This window comes from Bacidia gigantensis (assembly GCF_019456465.1).
Source record: "Bacidia gigantensis strain McMullin 20006 chromosome Unknown contig_49, whole genome shotgun sequence".
Lineage (NCBI taxonomy): Eukaryota > Fungi > Ascomycota > Lecanoromycetes > Lecanorales > Ramalinaceae > Bacidia > Bacidia gigantensis.
The window spans coordinates 1,077,258-1,094,762 of NW_025408612.1; the positions used below are offsets into that span (position 1 = coordinate 1,077,258).

Consider the following 17,505-nt stretch of genomic DNA (forward strand, 5'->3'; position numbering starts at 1 on the left):
TTCGTAAAATGAAACACAAAATAAATTATATATAATTCTTTGCAGGGGAGAGGTTGAGGAATTGGGGCAGGGTTCTTGCCATATAGTAGAATAGTGGTGGGCCCCCTATCTCCCTAGAGACGCCCCGAAAGTGCCGCCAAGACTCTCCAACGCCTTACGTCATACCCTAGGATGTGGGCCTTCATGAATTGGATACTGACTACTTGCTTTGCTTTTGATCATCAACACGGTCTCGGCGGTTCTCTTCGTTCGTCAAACGAGGGAGACTTCGATAGCTAGCCCGGCAAGGCATCGCAATGTTCAAGAAGAAGCCAAATGTATGGCTTTGCGACTCTGAAATCACGACGCGATCTGACGAGCCTAGATCAAGCCATTGGCGCCTTTACGCTCTTCTGACCGTCGCAAGATAGCAGACCAGCTTATCAAAGACTTTGACATTGAAGTACCCAAGCATGAAGAGCAAGGTGTTGAAGACACAGGCACACAGCAACCAGACTCCGCAGTCACTCTGACCGCTCTACGAAATTCGCTTCTTCCGGAAAATGCCCTCTCAGCACGGTTCACCACGACCGCAGGACCTGATCTCAACCAAGTGTCAGGCACTATCTACGCTGGAGCTCATCCGGGTGAAGAGCAGAGGATACTGTGGTTCAAGGTCGAAGAGAGGTTGATGCCCACGAGTCAGTCTCACGAATAAGACTATGATAAGGAGGCTGATTTGGTGGCAGTCTACACGCTATGGAAGAATCCTCAAATATGTGCCCTCCTTCATACACCAGACTTCGTCCTGCAGAAGCTCCAGACGGGTGCCCCTCTGATGACGCCGGGTCTGGCTAATGGACCGCCCTTCCCCTCACGAGCTACGAGGGATGCAGTCGTCGCTGTCGCTAGCCTCGAACGGCCGAGTGTTCCTATAGCGATTGGAGTTTGCGAGATCGATATTGCAGTGTTAGGAAATGTACAGGGTGCAAAAGGTCACGCAGTACGAACTGAGCACTGGGAGGGCGATGAACTATGGGCTTGGTCAACATCCGGCAAACCCGGTGCGCCTCCACCAGAGCATATAGATGGGTGGCTGGAGAAAGACAAAACGGAGAGTCTAGAAGGCGCTGCTCAGAAACTCGATATCGACGATGAGGATGACCAAGAGGACCAAGGCGGGGTTGCACTACCAACAGCTTTGCCAACCAAGAAGCAGAACGAGCATGTCGAAGGTGAAGATATAGAACCTTTCGAAAAGATCGAAGAGCCGGAAATGAAAACAGAAGATATTAACGACGCCTTCTGGCAAGCTTTCGTTTTTGGCCTGTATGATACTAAGAGAAAACACAGGGAGGACCCAAATTACGGCCTGAACTTTCCAATACCTCAGTCCCTCGTTCTATCCAACTTGATTCTGCCCTATCTCCCAATACATACGCCCGCACAAGCTGCAGCCTTGAACATCAAGAAAACCACCTGGAAGAATCTCAAGAAATTCATGAAAGCTCTCGGCAAAGCACAATTGATAAAGTGTAAAGAGCGAGACGGTGGAGAATGCGTCATCCTCGATGTTGACTTCGAAGATCGGGCAATCACTACCTTCACACCCTACCGCCTCCCAAAGAAAGACACCCCAGGCGCGGACTCAGGCGGAGGAGGCGGCGGCAACGCCATCGCATCATCCACCAACCCCAACTCCGACCCCTCCATCAACCAGCGCCTGCAAAAACTCATCCTCTACCGCCCCAAAGACTCTCTCGCTCCAATATTCTCCTCCGCAAATTCCAGCACAAAATCCCTCTACCTCCCCCCGGAGCTCCGGCAAATCACAACCACCTACATCGAATCCGAGAACCTCATCTCTACCACCAACAAACGCCTCGTAACCCTCAACCCCCTCCTCGCCAACGCCATCTTCGACAGCTCCTCCTCCCTCGACCGCGAAGTCATAGCCAAAGGCACCGTTCCCCGGGACGCCCTGATCGACCGCGTGCGCGAATCCTGCACGCCCTTCTACGCCATCATCCGCGCCCCTGACACGCGCGACACCGCCAAGCCCAAAGCCGGCCATCCGCCCAAAGTCCTCATCTCATTGGAGACACGATCAGGGAATAAGACAGTGACGAAAGTGTCTGGTCTGGAGGCATTCTACATCGAGCCAAGATTGTTGGCGGAGGAGCTGCAGAAGAGCTGTGCGAGTTCGACGAGCGTGGGGCAGTTGGCGGGCAGCTCGCCGAAACAGCCGGTCATGGAGGTTCTGGTGCAGGGACCGCAGAGGGAGGTTGTGGGGAAGGCGTTGGAGAAGAGGGGGTGGATCGCGGGTGGGTCGAGGTGGTTGATAAGACTAAGGGGAAGAAGAAACGGTGATTTTGTGTGGGGGGGGGAGCGTGGGTGATGAAAAGGGGATGTGGGGGAAAGGGGGAGGGTTTGGCGTGATAAGAGAATTGAAGATGTGAGAGATTCTGTATGGGGTGGAAGGGGCGACGGGGGTTGGTGATGACTATCGATTAAGCCTCTTCTCGCTCGAGGAGCAATCGTTGTAACTATATCAAGCATGGTTTACCCTTTTGCCATGCCATGAAGATCAACCCTCTTTACTCCCCCTCAACAAAGATTAACAGAGCAGTCCCACGTCTTTCTCCCGCCCGCATGCATGCATGCTCAGAACCTTCCATTACCTCATCCTTCAATCAAGACCAGACCAGATCAAACTCGTCCGTTTCCGTTTCGGTATACTGCTCCCATGAAACCTTCCAGTATCCCCTCTCGCTTTTCCCCCGCCCCGTAGTGCTGTGCTGGCGTTTCCTACCATCACGCCCCTCTCCCTTCCCTTCCTTCATCTCTCGCTTACTCACTTACTTACCGCAAATCTCCCTACCCTGCCCTCTCCCTACCTTCCCCCACCCCCTAACAACCCCCCCTCACACTAACAGTCCGCACCTCACAACCCCCTCTCCCGCCCCCACAGCCCACCACACACGTCCCCGTCCCCGTCACGGTCGTAGTAGGCGGCTGCACGGGACAATACCCCGGCACCGTGGTCGTGGTCACGATCACGCATTGTGGCTGTGCGTCCGGGTGCGGGCACCCTGGTGGTGGCGGTGGACAACTCGTGGGTGTGGCTGTGAGGGTGGTGGTTATTGTGGGACAAATGCCGCTGCTGTGGAAGGGGGGAGGGGCAGGACGTGGTGGTGGGGTGCGTGTTCGTGGGTGCGGGAGGGGCGGGGGCGGGGTGTGAGGTCGTGGGTTTTGTTGTCGTGGTACGGGGTGGAGGTGGAGGTGGGGGTGGGCGATTAAAAGAGGAGGAGGAGGTGCTGCTGGTGCTGCTGCTGGGCGCGAGGCGAGAGGGATGGCCTGATGGGTGGGGAGTGCTCTTGGGGGTTTGAGGTGTTAGGGACGTTTTGTGGATTGTGGAGCTCTTTTTGGTGGGAGTTGACTTGGGCGGTGGGGATTTAGAGGACGTCTTGTGCGGAGGTGTTGGGGATGCTTTGTGAGAGGAAGGGTGGGGAAGTGGTGGACTGGGGTGGTGTGTTGGGGGTGGGTGGTGAAGCGTTGATGTTTTGATTTTCAGGGTCGTTGGATGGTGCGAGGGAGGAGGAGATGCGCTTTTAGGTGCGGGAGGGTGTGGTGGTTTTGATGTCGAGGTTTTCATTTTAGGGGTTGAGGCGTGGTGTATGCTGGAGGAAGAGCGAGCTTGGGGTTCTGGGTGGGTAGGAGGAGGGTGAGTTGGTCGTGTCGACGTGGATTTTGGTGGAGTGGGGGTGTGGTGGGATGAGGAGGGGGAGTGCGATTTGCTAGCTGGCTTATTGGGTATGGCGGTCGTGAGGTGAGTGATGGTGAAGACGCTGGATAGGTAGTGAGCGTGTATCTCGAGGGTAGAGCATCGAGATAATGTACCAAGCAAGACTGAGCAAGCTTGAGAGCTTCATATTGGCCTTTTCTCTCCTTCTCAGCGGTGCGGTAATCTATTTGGATTTCTCGCAATTCCTTGATGCGATGTAGACGTTGAAGGATGATGTTCTCGATCTATCAGTCAAGAGTGATGCCGGAAGATTCTGCAAGGATAGGGTTTGTTTTGATGCTGAACGTGACCGTGGAATGTGGCGGGCCTGACACGTCTCCATTTGGCGAACACACCTTGCATGGGGCTGCAGTCCATATTTTACAATGTTCCCAGCTTAACCGAATAGTACTGCGGTAAACACCGCGTCAAAACCATCCAGACTGCACATTCAACCCTTCTGACTGCGACTCCCTGCCCTCACTAGACGGCATCGGCTCATCAACCCCCCTTTCAACGTCCTGCCTAACAACAATCGTACTTTTCCTCGATATCTGGCCTTCAGGCGGCATAACCACCTCCTTGAGACAGTCCCCATTGCTCCAACACCGGGTATGAGAAGTCTCCCTTCCCTCAAACGACCACGTAGTATCTCTATACTCAGACTTCCGCCAGCTTCGCCATCGTCGCCACAGGTAGAGCGTGGGGGATGACTTCCAAGAAGGCCAATTGCTGTGAGACGAGCGGGTGTCGGCACTGGGAAGCTCATGGATAAATTTGGGGCTGGTGCTGTGGCCACTGGGTAGTTCGTGGAAAGTGGGGGACCTAAGGCCCTGCATTTCTTCGAGAGGTTTCGTGCCTTGAAGTTCGTGGATGTTTCTTGGGTGCGATTTACGGATAGAGGTTTGTTTGCTGCCGTGGAATTCAGGAGTGAAGTCAGCGGGGTGGTCTTGAGGAGAGACCACCATCTTGTCGTTCGAAATTGCGAATTGCCAGTTGCCAATGGAGAACAGTGTTGACGAGGATTGTGATGTGGAATTTCCAGGCGCGCCTCTTTGGCTGAGCGGACTGTCTTCTGCAATGGGACGTTTTGCGACATTGAGGAGGGCTCCGTAACATGGTAGGTTTGCGCAGATTATTGAGGCACAGGCCTCGATGCCCGACCACATCATCATGTTGACCGTAGATACTGTTGAATAAGCATGCAGTCGAGAGACTCTCTTCAGACTGCTACGTACCGTCAAAAGGGATATCGAACCGAACGAACGATCGCTTGAATTGGATTGCGTATGCGAGACGCGCAACGGATGATGTGACACAACTGGGGCATGGTTCAACACAAAGTCTAGGACGACCTCTATCAAGGAACTTACAAAACACCAAGTCCGAAGATACATATTAGACCAATTTTCATTCTTCTCTTCATTTGTAGCCTTCTGATGTAAAAAGCGGGGAGACACAGTATGATAAGGTTCATCAGGACGTCCGAGAATGAAAGACAGATATACATGATCGGGTAGGCCGGTCTGGGCTCGCAAGGGAGCCAATTGCATTGGATTGGCAGCCATTGCAGGAGGGTCGCGAAGAAGAAGGCTATCAGCCAGGCAATTATTATTCCTAGCATGATCAAGACTAGAACTGGATATCGTCCGGTGGAGAAGCATCGCCCAAAGAAGCTTAAGATGGACAGCTTGACCAACGCCACGGCGGTGAGATACCAGATTTGAAAGGCGAATACGAACTACTCTTAAGCATCAGTAGATTCGTTAGGGGATCGAGTACTAATCCTAGTACCTTCATGTAAACCACCTGCTTCTCAGGCGACAGCGTCTCAAAGGGATCGCCGAGGTCTCCGACAAAGACGCCAATGAAATTCGTCAGGACCAGTCCGATGGAAACAAACTATACAATAGCGATCAACGGCATTCCGACAGTTCAGATGTCGCGAATATTACCAACGCGGCTTGAATTAAATAATCGTCAGCTTGGAAGGCCGTGGACCTAGTTCTCTTGATCTGCAGTCTCAAGGCGACCGACAAAGCTGCAATCACGCCGAAGGAAACATTGGTTGCGATTAGGGATACGCCTGCCTGCGACGACATGATGGCATGTTCTTCCGTCGGTTTGATACTTTTGCTCGAAAGAAAGTGAGCCATGGGTGTACTGTAGTAGTGGAGCGTCGATGAGCTGTAAGGGTCGATATCAATACTGTAGATTCTCCGCGTGCTGGGCAAAAGGTTGCCTTGTCGTCTAGGATACGAGACTCTTATGCCTTTCTGTTGAGAGATGTAAAGTCGTATCCTCCCGTGCAAGTACGAGATGGATTTTTCTTCGAACCGGTCCAAGCAATCAGCATTCTCAACAACATCATCTACTGCCTAGCTGCATAAGTCAGTGAGTGCCAGTCCGGAAAGTATTCAGTCGCTATCAGATGAGATGTGGAGACGGCTGCGCCCGCTAGTCATTGTTCGTCTCCCTGAATATCGAATATGCCAGCTAAGCCTTAGGAGAAGCATAAGACATGCAGACACGAAGTCAGAACCAAGGCGGGTTATTTTCGCGGGAAGGTGGGACTTAGTTCAAACGCTGAATTACTATTTTGGGAAGCTGGTCGCATAGCAGGGCATGGCTCAATAAGATATTGTGCATATAGCCGCACCAGTGTCTCAGCGTTTGTGGCAGTCGAAGCCGTGCTCAAGAATTTGGTATTTCGATTGATAATGAGGCCTCTGCAAGCAGTGAGATACCTAATGTGGTTCTCAGTGCCGATGACATCTCATTTTGACAACGGCCGGATATTTTCGTGTGGTAAACGCGTCGTTTGGGAGGCAGTATGTCGCCCGTTGCGCATCCGACACGAGATCTTTCTCTGCAGTCTGAATGTTCTTCAAACGTTCGTTTCTACTATAACTTGGAGAAAATCCATGTTTCTTGACGCACAATGAAGCAGATTGTGCGTTTATTCCAGAATCCTGCCGCCTCTCATGGAAGGGGGTTCTAGAAGCACTGTCCAATGATGAGATTCAGATGGCGGCAAAACATCTCCCATGGCAAACCAATACTTGCATAGAGTCGCGGCTCTCCGATCAATCTCATACAGAATTGTGTTATGCTTCCATCCTTTCCTTGAAGACACGATTACGATGCCACAGATCCCAAGAGCATGTCATTCAGAAAACAGATCTTCACGAGAGGGGTGTATCATGTGGAATACGTGGGATCGAGACGGCTGTGTACAGTGAGCCTCGCGGATTCCAAGGTCAAATGGTATGTCTTGTAGCGTTGATTCGCGCCGCTTCTCTGTCTACGGGAGATAGAGCAGCCTGGATACATTTCCGTAAGTCAACGAAATGGAGAACGATAAAGACAAACGCATGCACTGCGCCCTCTTTTTGATCGAGCGGACAGTAGCCTTGAGGCTTAATCCGTCCCACGCGATGTCTTGGGATTTACTCATTCTATGAGATCGAGCGATCTAGAGCCCTGTCCACCTCGTGTCGCGAGCTGTAGTCGAGGGACGAGCAAGCCTCGTATCTCCTCCCCACATGCCGTACATGATTGAGGCAGAGCGTGGAAGAGTCGCCTGTGGCTGAGAAGCCCAAAAATCTTAGTACTAAGGCGATCAGGCTGAGGAGTTCCGTGAGTCGCGTATCGCGTGAAATGATGCGATGCCTAGGTTCACGCAAATACAAATTTAGTACATGAATCTTGAAGGGAAGTATTTGTTCTCGGTACGTGGCTCCACATGGGCGCAATGGTTGTGGGTACTCACGAAAACACTGCCCACAAGATGGAAGGGGGTAAGGAAGAGGTCCACCTAGTGTCCACAAGAGTAGATGGTAGGCCTACTGGGATACGGCGTGCTGAGTCTTTGCTGCTTGCTCTGGCGACTAGACAAAATCAAAAGGTATATTTCTGCAACAGACCTCGACCTGTGGAGCTCCGGATCGACTGCTTGGGTTTCTTTTGAAGATGAAGTATGGTGCGAGGAAGTCTTTGAGGACTTGGTTATTCTGAGGCACTCAAAGAGTCGAACTTTACTTGCGGAGTCTGTGCGATGCAAGACGAAAGATCGAACGTCTCGTGACTGCCGATTTTGGGGCTAAGCATGCATATCGAGCAATACAAGATATGAAAGTAAAGATATCCAGCAGCCGTTGAGCTCCTCAAGTCTTGTCTCATCAGGTTCTCATATCGTTTGCGTGCTCTTTTGATTAAGAAGCCAGTATTTAAGAAGGCTGCTTTACTCTGAGTAATACCCGACCAGCGTACGAAACCATTAGATGTAAGATGGCCTTGGTAGCTATGCTCAGGGTAATAATCGTGGCAAGTCTGTCGGCCGTAACATGGGAGCTTGAGCGCATCGTGTCTTAGGAACTCGCCGACTGTGTCACCTCGCTAGAGACATACCAGGAAACTCTGGTCATCAAAGCGTTTCAGCCCATCATTGGCGCTTCACGCGTCAAAAGCCTCATCGAATCAGCAGCTGAATTTGAATATGAATCGTCGTGCTCCTCTCCGGGTGGCCATGTCTTGCGCTAAGGCGCGACGTCGACTCATTCATCGCAAGATACAGCGTGACCCTGCACAATGCTTAAAGGCACATTCGCCACCTGTTTATCCACCGTTCGCGAGGGTGGTGATCCTGCAGCAGCATGTGCCCTGTTCTGGTTGCATATGCAACAATTTTCTTGACTATTATCACCAGCTTCATTCCTTTCGCCCATGGCTTATCAGTATACAATGAGATTGGGCAGGGTCAACTACCTGAAGGAAGACTTCTCCAAATCTTAGGAAAGGATAAAACTGTAGAGATACCGGCTGTCAATGAACCGAATAACCGATGTACATACTCAAATTTGAAACCTGACTTTGACCCTGAGCCATTCTACGGCGGAGAGTAAGTCTTGTGTGAATCTTTCCAGCGTGTGAAGCTAACGCCACGCGCAGCTTCTGGTCATGCGGTGGGCCCAGTGGGGATAGGTACATAGGGATAGAGGTCGACTTTGAGAACGTTCGCCCTCTAGTTCCAGCGATGATCGATGAGAGAGATCTCTTCACAGCCCTTGAGGAAGGCGCTTCAGCCATGGCCGAGGCTGCAAAACAAAGGCCACCACCAATTCCCCCCAGCGGCGCGCATTCCGATGTAAACGTTACTTCAGGCGACGCCATTCTGCATTTTGAAGGATTTCCATGTATGGGAGAGGAAACCATATCCCTCATGCATCTACCAATAGAGCAGATCGAGTGGAGTGAACTCGGAGTCGCTTTGGGTGATCTTCTGGACTTGCTGAAAGTTAGATCATCGCAGGGGAGGAAGAACAATTCTGGGGTAGGGAGAATCATCAGGATCAGGGATCCCGTGGATACCAGTAGCTGGAGTGACCTCGGAGGATTTAACATCCAGAGTAAAAGCGTGCCGTACCGAAAGTTGACAGAGCTGTTTCCGATAGCGTTTGAATGCTATGGCAAACCTACGAACCTGACCCTAGATGATGGAGCGAATGGTGATGTGGGCATTTCCAAGTCGTGAGCGAGCGAGAGCATGTCACTTATGGTCTTCCGGGTTTCGACTTTCAGTACATGAACCAGAAAGGATTGCCCAGGTACGTTCAGGGAAAGCGATGCCAAAAGCGAGAGTGATGGCCTGAAAATGATCTTATTTCTGTTGATATCAATTCGATCGAAGAATTTGACCTTCAAGACAGCGAAGAATTACGAGCACCTTAGTCGGGGCGGATCCTTCGCCTCCAGATATTACGACCTCTAGCTTGAAGATTGCGTTTATAAGGCTCGTTTATCGACGAGAAATTGGCTGCTACGGAGCCATCAAGTATCTCGTAGATCTGAAAGATCACAGATAGGGATGATTTTGAAATAGAAAAGCGTTCACATAGACCAGGCTTGGTGGGTCTATAATGAACATGAATATCTCGGGGTCCGAACGCGTTGACGAGACATATACATAACCAAAACACGGACACTGTCTGTCCGCCCCTTACCATTTCCATGTTCTATTCTTCTCACTGAATAGCTCATGAGAGCCAGCCATGTAGCCATTAGTGTACCTCGTAGCTCGCTAGCTTGCCACTCGTCGCTTTGACAAATCGTGATGGCCTTTGCTGTACCTCGTCAGATCCTTCTCAATAGCTCGCTCCATCAGCACTGCTCTGATCTGAGTCTCTGCCTACGAGGGGACTACTACATACATTCCCACACGCACGAGATGTATTGCAGAGGACAGTAGCGGTGGGATCAACGTTTACGTCGTCAAGAACATGAAAAGAAAGGCCCGAGGGGCCATTGGCAGAAGTAAATATTCAGCCCTACCGTTGCCCGCACGTGGGGCACAAGTCTTGGCATCACCTTTCGGGCACTTTGTTTTCGGTCTGTTTTCGTTCCATCCCCCCCCATTGCTCGCCATTGCATATTCATTAGACCTTCATACTTTCACATCATCCTAGTTGTACATTCAAGAACACTCTGAGCATAGTCAACATGCCTAAGGTAAGATTCTGATCGCAAGACAATCAACTTGCCTTCCCCACCAAACTCACACCGCTCCTCTAGGTCAAATACATCCTCCTCGACTGCGACAACACCCTCGTCCAATCCGAACGCCTAGCTTTTGAAGCCTGCGCGGAGCTCACAAATGAAGTCCTCGAAAAACATGGCCAATCCGAGCGCTACACCGTCGACAGCCTCCTCGAAGACTTCGTCGGCCACAACTTCCGCAACATGCTGATTGGCCTCCAAAAGAAACACAACTTCACCATGTCTCAAGAGGAGGTAGATGACTACGTGGCCCGCGAGCTCGGGGCTGTCACCAGGAAGCTTAGCCAGAAAGCTGTCGAGTGCCCCGGGGTTACCACCGAGCTCAACAAGCTGAAAGAGCAGGGCTATCCCATGTCTGTGGTGTCGACGTCCGCGAAGCCGAGAGTGGTGGCTAGTATCGAGAAAGTCGGCATTGATCACTTCTTCCCCCCAGAGCACGTGTATTCGGCGGCTACCTCCCTCAATCCGCCCTCCAGCAAGCCAGATCCGGCTATCTACTTCCATGCCTGCAAGGAGCTTGGCGTCAAGCCCGAGGAGACTTTGACGGTGGAGGACAGCAAGAGTGGTGCTACAGCTGCGAAGAGAGCTGGTATTCCATTGATCGGATACGTGGGCATCTACGGGATCGAGGATAGCAAGGAGAAGATGGAGCAGATGGCGAAGACGCTGACAGAGGAGTGTGGGGCGAAGGCCATCATGTATGATTGGAAGGAGTTCCAAGATTGCTTGAAGAAAATTGAGGCTTGAATGTTCTCGCCTACACTGTCGAGGAGATGGGCCTGATGGGTTACACATGCAACATGACATAGAGGAGGATCACGACGGCCACGCGCCCTTTATTCTTATCACGAGCATTGTTATGAAGGAGACAAAAAGACGGGTATGAATTATAGACTTGCATTCAACAATCCCTCACGATCCACTATCTACATTCATACGTCCCACAGCTCATGATCGTACCACCATCATTCTCTTCCATACATCCCATCTCATTCATCGAAACGCAATATATACACCCCCAATACAAGTCTCCCATACTTTCTTCCTTTCTTTCCCCCAAATACCCTCTCACTCTCCTCCCCCCTCACAGCGCCCTCAAAACCACCAACCCAACCACCAGTCCCAACGCGGCCAGTACTCCCCTCCGATCCCCCACCACAGCCTCAGCTCCACTCGCCGCCCCACTGCTGCTCCCCCCACTACTGCTTCCCCCACTACTACTTCCCGAACTCCCACTCCCACTATCCCCACCCCCACTCAAGCTCCCAGTCGCCGTACTCAGCCCCCCCGTCCCCACGCCCGTGGTAGTCAAATCCCCAAAATCAGGCTCCGTCAGCGTGCCACCTCCACCAGAGCACGTCTGGCCTATCGGACAGCATCCGCCAGGGACGCAGTTGTTGCCGATCGGACAGCCGGCGCCGCCGTCGCTGCAGCATTTGTAGCCCGAGGGCACGCAGAGGTTGCCGCAGTCGATGTCGGTCGAGTCGCAGGTTGCGCGGCGGACGAGCGCGTTGGGGAGGGCGATGGGGGTTTTGAGGATGTAGGAAGAGCGGGGCGTTAGGTTGGGGGAGGAGGTGGAGGCGAGGGTTGAGGGAAGGTTGGCGATGAGCGTGAGGGAGGTGAGGAGGAGGGGGAGCATGGTGGGGAGCATTGTGTACGGCTTGTGAGGAGGCGGGTCGTAGGGGAGAAAGCTGGAGGTGGTCTGCGGCGCGTGCGTGCGGGGTCGTGAGCTCGAACGGCTTTGTCTCGTCACAGCAGCCAGACAGGTCAGTCAAGTGGTAGGCGTGAAAAGCATCTCTCGACGCGGCGACCACCCCAATATTTATTCCTCCCCATCCCTCCCTCCCCCCAGCCCAGCCTGCGACATACTTTCATGTCGACCGCAAGCTCCTGCAAGCTTCAGATTATCGCGTCGGCGTGGTGGCATCCGAAGTTCTGGGCCTGTTGGTTAGCGAAATTGAAGACCGATAGCGCGGCGCCGGTTGGTGATAGCCGTTGAGTTTTGTCCTTGATTAGGTCTAGACCGGGTGGGTGAGGGTGCCAAAGATGAAATGGCCCCCAAATGTAACCGTCTGTTGTTACGTGTGGAATTCATTCCGTCAGGGCGTGGGAGGGGAAAGCAGGGGCTGGTGAGAGGGCGGCAAGGCAGATTGGGACTTGGCGATGTCTGGAATTGGAATAATTGGGGTGAAGGTAAGAGAAACTGAGTAGGGATTTACCTCATGGGAACTCAAGTGAACACTGAAATCAGGTGCTGTCGATAGGATTGTTGTCGCTCCAGGTCGGTGTCAAGGTCGACCTCGAAGTCAGAAATGAACCGCCTGAAGACTACAGCACGGTGAATGCAGGATTGTGAATCGTTTATTCGATATCTTGCATTGATGCAAATTATCAATAAGAAGGACACAATGAGCCTTGAGCGTCTCAATCCCCACCCTGATTTCTGGAAAATCCTCCATGTCATTGACTCTCCGAGTCCACGAATATCCCTGATCCTTTCCGCTGCTCTTTTCTTTCCGCGATTCAGGTTATGAAATACTAATTAGTCAAAAAGGAATGAAGTACAGTAACACAATTCACCAGTTGTTCGCACCATTAGGCAGATGTCAAATCACGAGTTATGTGGCCGTCAAGCATAAAGGTCTTTTCACTGCCTCGGCCTCGCTGGAAATACCAGTCATACGATCTGCTCACTTCTTCGACTTGGAGAGGCGGAGCATTAAACTCTCGACCTCTTCATCAAAGCTGGGGTTATAATGGTACGGATCTCGCACGATTTTGCTGTGGCGAGGAGTGGAGCTACCCCAGTCCAGAATCTGTTGGCCAAATTTTGAAGAGGAACTGGTTTTGCTAGCTGCGAGTCTGTGGGCCCAACTTGTGATGGTAGGATCGTTGCGAGGTATGGATTCTGCATGTCTTCGTAGCAGGATCTTGAACATTTTCACTCCTTCGTATCCTTTTCGTTGCTTGCAGATGCGACGGAAGAGTTTTCCATAAAACTCAGAGGGCCGCAGGATTGGGTGAATCTGTCGTTATGGGAAAGGCGTTCAGCGGCCCAACAGAGAATCAAGAGAGCGTCGCTGTTTATCTCAACAATGGCGAGCTCCATCCCACTATAAAGCGCTCCCTTGCCATAATGTACATGTGGATGCCAGAATCTCTTCGGTTTGAGTTGAATGCACAATAAGTGCAACTTCTGGATCGCTTCTACCGTCCAGCCCCTGGGATTGAGGACTGTATCTGGCAAGACAAAGACAGACACCGGTTGCAGATATCTTGAGGATATTCTGAGCTTGGTATTGAGAGAGTTCACTGCAATCACGGGGTAATACCATTCGAATTTATAGCCTTTGTCATCTGGTAAACGTTTGGAGAAGTTGACTATGCTATTTTCCGGTCCTGACAAAGTGGGGATCCTGCCATATGGGAATCGACGCCGGAAGCCTCGGCTAAGCTTGGTTTGGTCTTTCAGGTTGATGTGCGCTCCCTCTTCGGAAAGGAAGTCCAGGAAGAAAGCCTCAAGCAAGCGAATAAAATTCACTTCAAGGCGAGAAAATGTGTACCATTTCAAACTGCTGATCAGATTCTGAACTCTCTTTTGCGGCTCAGGTGTTAGAACGCCTGGCACGCATGGGCCGAGAATCTTCTGAACATGATTACCAGGTACGAAAGTTGGCTGTGGTTTTCGTGGGTCATTGTAACTGCTAACGTGAGAAATCGATTTTGAGTTCCAAAAGGATTGAAGTATTGTTGCTTGATAGACTCGTTCGGAAGATAGCCTCGAGCCAAGTATTGGTGAGCACAATGCCATGTTAGGCTCGACACATCGGACGTAGATTGCGTCTAGGATCTCATTGGGCATCCTTGTCAGATGGCAGCGGCCATCAAGAGGTATAGATGGGTCTTGAAGCGCCATCCTTGCTCGGCGTAGGCCTACGCAGATCAAGTCCAGATGATGGGAGGGATCAACAGTGTTGTATGTGATGGTGGAAGTGATATGCTTCCAAGGATTTGATTACGTTATTTCAGAAGTGTTGAATGATTCACTTCAAAACTCAAATATGAAAAGTGAAGTAAAGAAGAAAGCAAAATATGACGTCAGTCTTCAAATAAGACGGCGACAGGGACATCTCTATCCTCGACGTCTGTTCGGACATCGAGCATGACGACGAAAGGAACTCTGTAGTGTCATTCAAGAAGATGATATTTGACTGAAGGCGAGTGGTGTAAAGGGCAGTCCTCTAAGAGGGCAGGATAATCACAGCTAGCACAAATCGTGGAGTATGTTATCAACACCACAGTGTCGTCAAACCTCATTTGTGCAAGTCTGGGCCAGACCACCATGCGTGCCACCAGTTCTTCAGGCGTGAAGTTCAGCATTCGAGCTCGGCGGAGAGCTGCTACTGACAGCCCGCTATCAGAGATACGATGAGTGCAGAAATAAGTGAACCGTGGTAATGCCTCTTTCTGACTGATCGTATCCGTTCGTGTTGATATCACACAGCGATGCCGTCAAAATCGAGATCCCTCAATGATATACTAAGCGATGCAGGGATCTAGACCCAGCGCTGGATCAACAGTCCATAGCATTGAGAGAGATTTCGCAAAGAGCTCGCAAAGGGAGGTACGTTCAAGTATGTTCATCCCACGGCTGGTGTATGTACTTTTGCGGGGTAAATATGCATGAAGGCGTTGCACCCGTTCATAGGCTGGTGCTGCATGTGAAGTCAAGGTGGTGACGCCTGAATCCTAGCCATCTTGGGGAGAGATCACGATGCAGGGCCAATTTGGAACTCCCTTGATCGTCTTATTCGATGAAGTAATGCAGGGAAGTGCGGCTTTTTTCGGTGGAATTCCTTTCATAAGGGGGCAGTGATCGCAACAAACGAAGAGTCCCACCGAGTTGCTGTTACTGTCTTACATATTTTGCTAGAAACTCTGTCAGGATATTCTCATCATGGCTCTCGCCTTTCCTGAGGGCGAGTGCTTCTTCGACCGTAGCGGTTTACGTGTCACGGCCCGACCAGATATTTATGACGCGAATAATCCTGAGCTTTTTCATAGTAACATGATGATTGAGTATCTTTGGAACGTGCCTGATGCTATTGGCGATCGAGACAGCAATCATCCTTCTGGCCATACTCACCCTCGAGCTACTTACACCATCGTCCGAAATGGCGTGTTCAGCACCAGGTACGGTAATTGGACTCACCTGCCAGTCATGTATGGCCCAAGGGAAGGCGATATCTGGAGACGGGAGCAACATGAGCTTTGCACAACCTCGAATGTATTCAGTGATTACCGTACTGGCGGTGCGGCTCAGGTATCCTCAAAGCTAGATGCCCACACAATCCCTCTTCTGACCTAGTCAGTCTTACTTCAAGATAATGCCACTTCCCACGGAGCAGGAACGATGGATATGGTTTGATGTAAGCCGCATATCTCACTACCGCCCATATCAATATCTAAAACCACGTGCTAACTGTAAGCAGTTGCTTGCGTGCATCAGGGCAATCTATATTCCCCTGGCTTTCACTGCTGACGAGCACCATGAAGAACTCTGCGCATGGGTTCAGGTAAACTTTGCTCGAACGCGCGACGTTGCGGTATGGCGTGGTGGCAACAGTTTCGTGAACCACACCTGCAGCAGTACTTATGGTCTTGCCACCCACCGGGGCTTCACGATTGGATTTGACGTCCAGGGTCTTATACAGCTGCTCCCGCTTCCCCGACAGCTTCGCAAGGACAATGTCTACGCTTCAAGACTCATCAAGATTGTGAACCGAAGCAACATCGTCATCAACAGCTCAAGTTTCCGACCGGATAACCCGCGGACTTACTTGAGAGCCTGGGACATTTCCTGGTTGACCGTCGCTAATGCAAACTTCGGGTTGGATCTGCAATGGAAGCCTGCACAAGGCGGAGGTTGGCTTGAGAATTTCTTCAAGAATGTGCTCACCATGGCTCTTGGAGCCATACCCATCTTTGGCCCAATCCTCGCAGTCGTCTTTCCTGTGGCATGGACCCTCATTGTAGACCCAGATTCAGCTTTTGAAGAGTTGAGGAATCTGATGCCAGGCATTGACTTTGCTGATAGATTGATTCGGCAAAGGATCTTGGACTCTGTCGATGAGAGCAAGCAATATCTTCCAGATGGATGGGAGCAGCTTGCTCTACCGGCACAGAAGCCGAGCACAGCACCAGTCGTAGACGCTGCTCCTCCTCAGCCCGTCCAGACATTGGAGGAAATAGGCACAAGCTTATCATTTGTCATGGCGGGGGAAGTTCTTGCACAGACCAACAAAGTGCCACCTAATGATGAGCTTGTTGATGAAGAAGGAGACAGCATCGTTGAACTAGTCAATCCGCCAACAGATTTCCCTGACGAGACGAGCGAAGCAGCCACGTTACCTTCGGATGGATGATGAAGGGGCCTGACGAGAGACGAACTATAATGATGCCACGGAAGTTCCAGATTGATCACGGACAATTGCAAGATAAAAAGCCTATTGCTTTCCTTTCATTATTTCAAAATGTATATCATCCCCCGTAAGGCTGAACTTCCTATGTATCACCTTCGGCAATATATCCAAGCAGAACCTCCACTTCTCATTACCCCCCGGTCCTACCAAGCATATCTCACAACACACCCTCAATAATCCCCATCGACTCCACGATCCCAAACCTAGTCTGGCGCTGTCCACCCGGATACACGAAAGCGTGCAAAGATTTAAGCCGCCCTATCACCCACGACCTCAAAAGTCAGCTCAATCATCCCCTTCCATTCCCTCCCCATACCTCCTCTCCTCTTTCCCTCCCCCCTCCCCCGGTCCCCAACAACAAACAAAAGCAGAAAAAGCAGAAAAAAAAACTCACCAAACCCCATATGCCCAGCATACCCACTATCAGCACAGACCAAGAGGGCCGCCAACGCCTCCACCACCTGGCCCCAACTCGCCTCATCACTCCTCGTGCCCAAAACCGCCTGGCCTCGTTCCCCCCACTCGCGCCTCCACCCCAACGGCCGTCCCGCCTGCGCCGCCGCACGCACCACTTGATCCAGGCTTCGTGTTGAGAGGATGATGAATTGGCATGCGCCTGCCCCTTCCACTGCCCCTACCCCTTCCCCTGCCCCTGCCCCTGCCCCTGCCCCTTTCCCCTGCCCCTCCCCCTCCACCGTGGCTGGG

At 51.5% G+C, this 17,505-nt stretch overlaps 5 protein-coding genes across 5 annotated transcripts; 4 read left to right on the forward strand and 1 right to left on the reverse strand.

Annotated features, from left to right (window-relative positions):
* Window positions 1–296: 296 nt before the first annotated feature.
* Window positions 297–2,349, forward strand: KY384_000375 (uncharacterized protein; the record flags this gene model as incomplete). The annotated part of the gene is given in 4 exon segments (XM_044808911.1): window positions 297–317; window positions 365–680; window positions 699–2,174; window positions 2,201–2,349. The coding sequence occupies 4 exon segments, from the start codon at window positions 297–299 to the stop codon at window positions 2,347–2,349; spliced, it is 1,962 nt and encodes a 653-aa protein (XP_044665664.1).
* A 6,069-nt stretch (window positions 2,350–8,418) lies between these two features.
* Window positions 8,419–9,296, forward strand: KY384_000376 (uncharacterized protein; the record flags this gene model as incomplete). The annotated part of the gene is made up of 2 exons (XM_044808912.1): window positions 8,419–8,663; window positions 8,714–9,296. 2 exons carry the CDS (start codon window positions 8,419–8,421, stop codon window positions 9,294–9,296), a joined length of 828 nt encoding a protein of 275 aa, XP_044665665.1.
* Window positions 9,297–10,261: 965 nt separating this feature from the next.
* Window positions 10,262–11,065, forward strand: KY384_000377 (uncharacterized protein; the record flags this gene model as incomplete). Its single annotated transcript, XM_044808913.1, has 2 exons — window positions 10,262–10,270; window positions 10,334–11,065. 2 exons carry the CDS (start codon window positions 10,262–10,264, stop codon window positions 11,063–11,065), a joined length of 741 nt encoding a protein of 246 aa, XP_044665666.1.
* A 2,194-nt stretch (window positions 11,066–13,259) lies between these two features.
* Window positions 13,260–14,234, reverse strand: KY384_000378 (uncharacterized protein; the record flags this gene model as incomplete). The annotated part of the gene is made up of 1 exon (XM_044808914.1): window positions 13,260–14,234. The coding sequence occupies one exon, from the start codon at window positions 14,232–14,234 to the stop codon at window positions 13,260–13,262; it is 975 nt and encodes a 324-aa protein (XP_044665667.1).
* Window positions 14,235–15,275: 1,041 nt separating this feature from the next.
* KY384_000379 (uncharacterized protein) lies at window positions 15,276–16,743 on the forward strand (the record flags this gene model as incomplete). The annotated part of the gene is made up of 2 exons (XM_044808915.1): window positions 15,276–15,511; window positions 15,966–16,743. The coding sequence occupies 2 exons, from the start codon at window positions 15,276–15,278 to the stop codon at window positions 16,741–16,743; spliced, it is 1,014 nt and encodes a 337-aa protein (XP_044665668.1).
* Window positions 16,744–17,505: the final 762 nt, after the last annotated feature.